This window comes from Brassica napus, chromosome C9 (assembly GCF_020379485.1).
Source record: "Brassica napus cultivar Da-Ae chromosome C9, Da-Ae, whole genome shotgun sequence".
Taxonomy (NCBI): domain Eukaryota; kingdom Viridiplantae; phylum Streptophyta; class Magnoliopsida; order Brassicales; family Brassicaceae; genus Brassica; species Brassica napus.
The window spans coordinates 45984222-45992184 of record NC_063452.1 but is presented as its reverse complement, the minus strand read 5'-3'; the positions used below and the strand labels follow the sequence as shown (position 1 = coordinate 45992184).

General features: G+C 41.2%; 3 protein-coding genes across 3 annotated transcripts; all 3 read left to right on the top strand.

Moving 5' to 3' along the window:
* LOC106448989 (transcription termination factor MTEF18, mitochondrial-like) lies at window positions 1-3185 on the top strand. Its single transcript, XM_013890798.3, has 2 exons — window positions 1-2441; window positions 2941-3185. Exon 1 carries the CDS (start codon window positions 310-312, stop codon window positions 2167-2169), a length of 1860 nt encoding a protein of 619 aa, XP_013746252.3. The 5' UTR covers window positions 1-309; the 3' UTR covers window positions 2170-2441; window positions 2941-3185.
* A 334-nt stretch (window positions 3186-3519) lies between these two features.
* On the top strand, window positions 3520-4147 carry LOC106450349 (sulfated surface glycoprotein 185-like). The gene has a single exon (XM_013892000.2). The coding sequence runs from the start codon at window positions 3585-3587 to the stop codon at window positions 4044-4046; it is 462 nt and encodes a 153-aa protein (XP_013747454.2). The 5' UTR covers window positions 3520-3584; the 3' UTR covers window positions 4047-4147.
* Window positions 4148-5002: 855 nt separating this feature from the next.
* On the top strand, window positions 5003-7672 carry LOC106390890 (pentatricopeptide repeat-containing protein At5g55740, chloroplastic-like). The gene has a single exon (XM_013831433.3). The coding sequence runs from the start codon at window positions 5093-5095 to the stop codon at window positions 7565-7567; it is 2475 nt and encodes an 824-aa protein (XP_013686887.1). The 5' UTR covers window positions 5003-5092; the 3' UTR covers window positions 7568-7672.
* Window positions 7673-7963: the final 291 nt, after the last annotated feature.

Genomic DNA, 7963 nt, shown 5'->3' with positions numbered 1-7963 from the left:
ACGAGATGGAGCAGTTGATATTGGGAGTTACTGATCTTTATAATCGAACGTGTTCATGTGTACTTTTGATACTCTGAGAAAATATAGGAACTTGTTTTTTTCTTTTACGGTTTGAAAAATATTGGAAATCAATAAAATGTGTTTTAATCTGGATTTTCTTAATTTTTGAAATTTTGTAAAATAATTACATTTGTCAAAACCTGATTGTCTAAGTGATTTGTCCTTTCGTATATAAAAAATAAACAAACCGAATCAAAAACCAAAATACTTTTTAGAAATGTGTCGATCGGTTTAGAACTTAAATCGAATATGAACCAAAACCGGATAATTGTGGTCCGGTTCAGATCAAAACCGCTGGCCTGCACTACTGTCTCTTCCGTCTATTGTGGTCCGGTTCAGGTCAAAAGCGCAGGCCTTAGTCTAGTGTCTCTTTCAGAACAGAGAGAACTACCGCAACTCGAAAGGAAGGAGGTAATGTCTCGAATTCGAAACCCTAGATTCTTCTTCTCCCTTATCAAACGGGTATTACAGGCCCCTCCAGAAACTCATATTAAACCCTTCTTCAATCCGAGATATTTCGCCACCGCCATCGCCGGCGAGAAACACAGCGTTAGAACACGAATCGAGAATCAGAGAAAGGCTCAGGCCGCGATGTTAGATTACTTCTACATCACGAGAGGGTTACAGTTTCTAGTCGCAGAGAGTATGAGCAAGAACGCGCCTCTTTTCAACGATAATCTCTTAGAGAAGCTGGATTGTGACACTCCCGATGATGATGCTGACATCGCTCTGTCGATCACTAGGTTTCTACGGTTCCATCCCATAAACGAGTTCGAGCCTTTCTTTGAGAGTCTAGGCTTGAAGCCATCGGAGTACAATCATCTGCTTCCTAGTGATAAGATGTTTTTGAATGAAGATGCTTTTCTGCTTGAGAATTACAATACTTTTTGGATCTATGGGATTGGTTTGAAGCAGATGGGGAAGATCTTTAAGGAAGCTAGGGGAGTTTTTGGGTATGAGACCGGGGTTTTAGCTTCAAAGATTAAGGCTTTTGAGGATTTGGGGTTGAGTAAGTCGTTTGTATCGAGGATTATTGTGTGTAGCCCGAGGATACTCGTTGGGGACATGAACGTTGAAGTGGGTAAGGCTTTAGAGATTCTAAAAACGGTGGGGGTTGGGGTTGAGTGGGTTAATGAGAACTTGTCAGAGGAGGAGGATGAGTCTTATGATTGGAGGTCTATGCACAGGGTGTTAAGCTTGCTTAGAGATTTATGTTTCAATGACAGTGAGTTACGTGAGTTACTCAAGAAGCACCCAAGACTTGTTTTTGAGGATTCAGGGGAATGGACTCTGTTTCTAGGTGGGTTTCTAACCAAGCTTGGGTCATCTAAGAGTGAACTCTCTTCTTTTTTTCTAAAGTTCCCGGAAATCGAGGTGAAGAAATGTGTTTTGAATCTAAGGCATTGCTTCTTGTTCCTGAAGAAGATCAAGATGGAGTGTGATGAGATTGGTAAGATTTTTCGTTCTCACTCCTCTTGGCTTGGTGCATGTTCTTTGAAGAAACCCAGAACCTTACTCGATAGACTGAGCGTTGGGACTAGGCGGCTTTGTCAAGTCATACAAGAAAACCCAGAGGTGATGAAAAAATGGACTATGGGTTTAAAGGTGCAGCCGCTACCTCCTACAGGGGAAGAGGAAACGTCGAGGTTAATGAAGACACAGTTCTTGATCAACCTCGGATACGACCAGAACTCGGAGGAGATGGAGCGAGCTGTCAAGAAGTTCCGTGGGAGAGGATCAGAACTACAACAAAGATTCGATTTCCTTGTGAGTTTGGGTCTGAATGAGAAGGATGTCCGAAATATGGTGAACGCTTTCCCTCAGATCCTGTGTCAAGCGTCTGATCTCCTGGAAGCGAAGGTTAACTACATTGTCAACGAGCTTGGTTATCCGTTTTCGATCTTTGTGACATTCCCTTCGTGTCTAGTGTTTACTCTCCAGCGGATGAAGCTCAGATTGGGGATGATTCCGTTTATGGAAGGTAAAGTAAAGGCAATTAGCAGTTTGCTTGGGTGCTCGGACAAACATTTTGTGTCTCACTATGTAAACCGCCACCCTGATGGGCCTAAACACTGGGAGGATTTGAAGAAACAGATTCTCTATGAGTAGAACAACTAATTTTCCTTGATCCTCTGTGTTCAAGATTAACAAGATCCACCATGTGATCCAGAATCAGTGTTCATATCTGATGTAATCTTCGTAGCTTCGAGTTGGGGACCTTGAAGAACTTTTCTTGAGCTGAATATTATTGGAGTAAATTAGATTATCATGAACCTGAGTATTAGAGTTGGAGCAGCTAAGCTACTACAAGTCATGCTAGTACGTGGCTAGGTTTTACTCCAGCCTTGCCGCACTCTCAGTGTTTTTGGATCTGTGAGGAGGTAAACAAACAAGTACATTCCTAGAACATATATGTAGTCTCTTAGAGCACCATTTGGAAATGCTGCTTTCTTGTTATATGAACCGAGTTTTGTCTTTGATTCTACTCATTCTATATTTGTTTTTTTTTTTTTTTGAAAAGTCTCTCGAGAATATTACACTACATGACATTGCTATATTTTCTGGATTAGATGAAAGTTATATGTTAGTCTTCTTTTTTTCTTTCCTTTTTTCTTTCTTCTTAACCAGAAAAAGAGATGTTAGTCTAATGATGTTTTTCTGCAGGAGAATTCATTTCGTCTGTTGATTGTCATGTTTTCTTATGAAGTGCTTTTTGAAGAAGCATGGTTAATTAACTCTCTCAAGTCTGGGACTAGAGAAAGTTTATGTGATGGATTGTTTTGTGGTTTAGTCAGGAGTCTTCAGTTTTTTAGTTTATCTAAGATAAGATTGTACTTGCAGTCAAAATGATTTATCATGTTAGTTTCTTTTTTCTTTTAGGATCCATTATCTTGTGGGGGATTACCGATTTACATGACGGAAGATGGAGGTACTCAAGTTTCCCTGAGCTAAGGGCTTAAAATGACAAAAACAAAAGCCAAGATGATAACTACTTTTTGTCTCTCGAGTTGGACGATGTTCTTGATTTTCTTGGGGTATTTAGTTTTGGAGAATAACATGTTGAACTTAAAACCATAGTTTGGTTTGGTTCTGTCTATCAAATTATAATTGTATCATTAGTCTTTTCTTTGCTTCACTTCTAATCATGGTTGATAGTTTTGGTAGACTCCGGTTTAGATGAGTATACTCATACTCGATGATGTATAGTCCATAAGTCACTGACTACACGTCTTTTCACACTCATCTTGAAACTCAAGTTACCTATAACACATCTTCTTCTTTTTTGATGAGTTTGGTACAGCTATACAAAATTCCACTTCATTACATGACACACCATTTTTTGTCTGCATCCATTAAAAAGACACAAACGTTTCTTCAGAAATTCTCCAAAACTTACGACATGTGTTATGCCATGCGGCAGATAATACGAAACACAGGCAAATAAATCAGCTATTTTTACTATAATACTGATCTCAGCTTGCAAACCACAGACCAAACTCATCTTCTCAAGCTAAGTCATCACCATGTTGTCTCTTCAAGCTTCTTTCTCTATTATCTTTTATATATCCCTTCTCAGCTTTGTCAATCTAATCTCAGCTTCGGATTCAAACTCTGGTCTCTGCTCTCCTTACCCATGTAACCAACCGCCTCAACCACCTTCCTCTTCAGGCTACTCTCCATCTGGTAATCCTCCTCCACCGCCTTCGCCGTCTTCACCACCCCAACCGCCGCGTTCTCAATGCCCTCCTGTTCCTCCAACAGGCTGTTGCAACCAACCACCACAGTCTACGTATTATTCTCCTCCGTATCCTTACTTTTACACTCCTCCTTATCCTTACGGTACTCTCGGCGGAGGAGATCAAAGCGGTGGCGGCCAAGGAGCTGGAGGTGGCGGAACTGTAGCAGCGGTGGCTTACTATGCTTCTTGTTCCTTGCCGGTTTATGCTTTGATGCTTTTGTTATCTTGTGCTTTTGTTGTCTTCTAGGGCATGCATAGGTTTTCGTTCTGTCAAAAGCCACCTTCTTTCTCTTGTTGTTATTTCAGACCTAGGAACAAAATATAAATAAATCAAAAGCTTTATACGTTTGACTGTAGACTTGTAGATCAAGAAAAGAAGCAAATATATTTTAAATTTTGTAGAAAGAGGCAAATCTACTCCACTATGAATCACTTATGATTTTTATATAAACATTAGCTTTTAAAATGTTGCAAAATGATCATATCATATGATCTTTTCCCAACAAAAACTAAACCGAGATCAAATCAAAAACCGGTTGGGACATAGTGCATTGTGTGGTAACCCCTGTTCAGAACTACGCTACGCGCTAGTCGTGTGGCAACCCAAAAATTCAGAGATTACGCGGAGCCTAGTTTTAAATACAATTTAATATATTTATAATATATTTAACTAATTTTAAACATGATGATACAAGTTCTTAGACATCATTATATATATTTTTTATATATAATTTTAAACAGTGTTTTTTTGATTCGTAAATGGTAGGTTTAGTACGAAAAAAATCTTTAAATGTAGTATGTATGTGTTTGTTTTGGGTTTGATAACTAATTATAATTATTTAGTAATGAATAACTACAAAAAAATCTGTCAATAATGAGTAAAAAATAATCAACCGTGTTTTAACTTACACGGACGAAAAAAAAAACTTAAGCGGTTAACGCTGGATTAGAAGGTCAAAGCGGAAATTAGGCGTTCTTACGCGGGTTAATGCTTGACTACACCGATTTGGGCATAATCGCCGCGGTCAACTTCCGGACAACATCTACACAGCCGTGCTTTCGAATAGGGGTGGTAACAGATCACTACTGTCCACGTCATTCTAAATCACACGAGGTGAAAATCTATCAAGGCTAATCAACGGTGGTGATCTGATCCTTCACGAGAAAAAAAAATCGATAAAAGATAAAACATAATAATTAATTACGTGGACTCGAAAATAGAAGAGAAAAGAATTTATCATCACTCTACTCTGTTATCTTCTTCGGACATCAGAGGTTATCAGAGAGGCATGAATGGCTTCTCTTCCTTTCAGCACTATCCCGATCAAACTTCCACATTCAGTATCAAGAAAACCTCACGATGATCAACCTCGTAATCCTTACTTTCACAGCGTTTCGTCTCTATGCAAAAACGGCGAGATCAAAGAAGCTCTGAGCTTAGTCACGGAGATGGACTTCAGAAATGTACGTATCGGTCCCGAGATATACGGCGAAATCCTTCAAGGGTGCGTTTACGAGAGAGACTTCCACACGGGGCAGCAAATCCACGCTCGTATCTTGAAGAACGGCGACTTCTACGCCAAAAACGAGTACATCGAGACCAAACTGGTGATCTTCTACGCGAAATGCGATGCTCTGGAGATCGCTGAGGTCCACTTCTCGAAACTGAGGGTTCGTAACGTGTTCTCTTGGGCGGCGATCATCGGCGTGAAATGCAGGATGGGACTCGTCGAAGGAGCTTTGATGGGTTTCGTTGAGATGCTTAAAGACGAGATTTTTCCAGATAATTTCGTGGTGCCGAATGTTTGTAAAGCGTGCGGTGCGTTGCAGTGGAGTGGGTTTGGGAGAGGGCTTCATGGGTACGTGGCAAAATCTGGTCTTGACGATTGTGTGTTCGTGGCGAGTAGCTTGGCGGATATGTATGGGAAGTGCGGGGTTTTGGATGATGCGAGGAAGGTGTTCGATGAAATTCCTGAGAGAAATGTTGTTGCTTGGAATGCGTTGATGGTCGGTTATGTGCAAAATGGGATGAACGAGGAAGCGATTCGGCTTATGTGTGATATGAGGGAGGAAGGTGTTGAGCCCACGCGTGTCACTGTCTCGACTTGCTTGTCTGCTTCTGCTAATATGGGTGGGGTTGAAGAGGGGAAACAATCTCATGCCGTTGCTGTTGTGAATGGGTTAGAGCTTGATAATATACTTGGAACGTCGATATTGAATTTCTATTGCAAGGTTGGTTTGATCGATTATGCTGAGATGGTGTTTGATCGAATGATTGGGAAAGATGTGGTGACATGGAATCTGCTTATTTCCGGGTATGTTCAACAAGGGCTGGTGGAAGATGCTATCCGCATGTGCCAGTTGATGAGACTAGAGAAGCTGAAGTTCGATTGCGTCACTTTATCGACGTTAATGTCGGCAGCTGCACGTACTCAGAACTCAAAACTCGGGAAAGAGGTGCAGTGTTATTGCATCAGACACAGTTTTGAATCTGATATCGTCTTAGCCAGTGCCGTTGTTGATATGTATGCCAAGTGTGGTAGTATTGTTGATGCTAAGAAAGTGTTTGATTCCACAGTACAAAAGGACTTGATACTGTGGAACACATTACTTGCAGCTTGCGCAGAGTCTGGTCTTAGCGGAGAGGCTTTGAGATTGTTCTATGAGATGCAGCTAGAGAGTGTACCACCAAATGTGATAACATGGAATTTGATCATTCTAAGTCTTTTCAGGAGCGGTCAGGTAGATGAGGCCAAGGAAATGTTCTTGCAGATGCAATCTTCAGGCATAGTTCCGACTATAGTCTCCTGGACCACTATGATGAACGGTTTGGTGCAAAATGGTTGCAGTGAGGAGGCAATTCATTATCTGAGAAAGATGCAAGAATCCGGGATGAGACCAAATGTCTTTAGCATCACCGTCGCACTCTCTGCTTGCGCAAATCTAGCATCATTGCATTTCGGAAGATCAGTACATGGATACATCATAAGAAATCGGCTGCATTCCTCTTCCGTTTCGATCGAGACTTCGTTGGTTGACATGTATGCTAAATGTGGAGATATAAGCAAAGCGGAGAAGGTTTTCCGAAGAAAGTTATTCAGCGAGTTGCCTCTCTACAATGCCATGATCTCGGCGTATGCATTGTATGGTAACGTGGAAGAAGCAATCGCTCTGTACGGAAGCTTGGAAGATATGGGCATCAAACCAGACAACATAACATTCACAAACATCTTATCTGCTTGTAACCACGCTGGAGATATTAACCAAGCCATCGAAATTTTCTCTGATATGGTTTCAAAGCATGGCGTGAAACCATGCTTGGAACATTATGGACTAATGGTAGATCTTCTTGCATCAGCTGGAGAAACAGAAAAGGCCTTACGGTTAATGGAGGAAATGCCATACGAGCCAGATGCAAGAATGATCCAGTCCTTGTTAGCTACTTGCAACAAGGAACATAAGACTGAGCTTGTGGACTACTTATCAAGGCAGCTGTTGGAATCAGAACCTGATAACTCCGGGAACTATGTGACGATATCCAACGCGTATGCAGGTGAAGGAAGTTGGGATGAAGTTGTGAAGATGAGAGAGATGATGAAAGCTAAAGGGTTGAAGAAACAGCCTGGATGCAGTTGGATTCGGGTTAAAAGAGAGGAAGAAGAAGAAGTCCAAGTGTTTGTTGCCAATGATAAGACACATCTTAGGAACAATGAGATACGAAGGATGTTAGCTTTGTTACTGTATGATATGCGTTCCGATTCCAAATGATGTTCTGTGTATGATAAAATCACTAATGTTGGTCAAACTATTGACATAATAGTTGAGAAGGAAAGACGATTCACAAAATAGATTTATATGAATATTGTTGTTACATCGTCGTCTGTCTTATTTTGTGTTGTCTATATACGCGGAATGGTGAGTACTCTGTAAAGTCTGTGTAGTGTTGGGTATGAGCATGACCTACCAAAAGGCCCACATGATGATTGTTCTGATACATGATCAAAACAGATGAGCTCGTCTCGTCGACTCGCGAGCTAGTAGTCGACTCGACTTCGGACTACTTTTAGCCGGCAGAGCGAACGACCGAAAGTCTTCGATTCGACAACTCGGTTCAGCGGCCCGACACCTCGGCCCAATCGTCGAGAAGGCCCGTTAGGTCAAGTC

What these genes read in the sequence shown, in the direction of transcription:
- LOC106450349 (XM_013892000.2), top strand. Translation starts at nt 3,585, where the DNA reads ATGTTGTCTCTTCAAGCTTCTTTCTCTATTATCTTTTATATATCCCTT.
- LOC106448989 (XM_013890798.3), top strand. Translation starts at nt 310, where the DNA reads ATGAACCAAAACCGGATAATTGTGGTCCGGTTCAGATCAAAACCGCTG.
- LOC106390890 (XM_013831433.3), top strand. Translation starts at nt 5,093, where the DNA reads ATGGCTTCTCTTCCTTTCAGCACTATCCCGATCAAACTTCCACATTCA.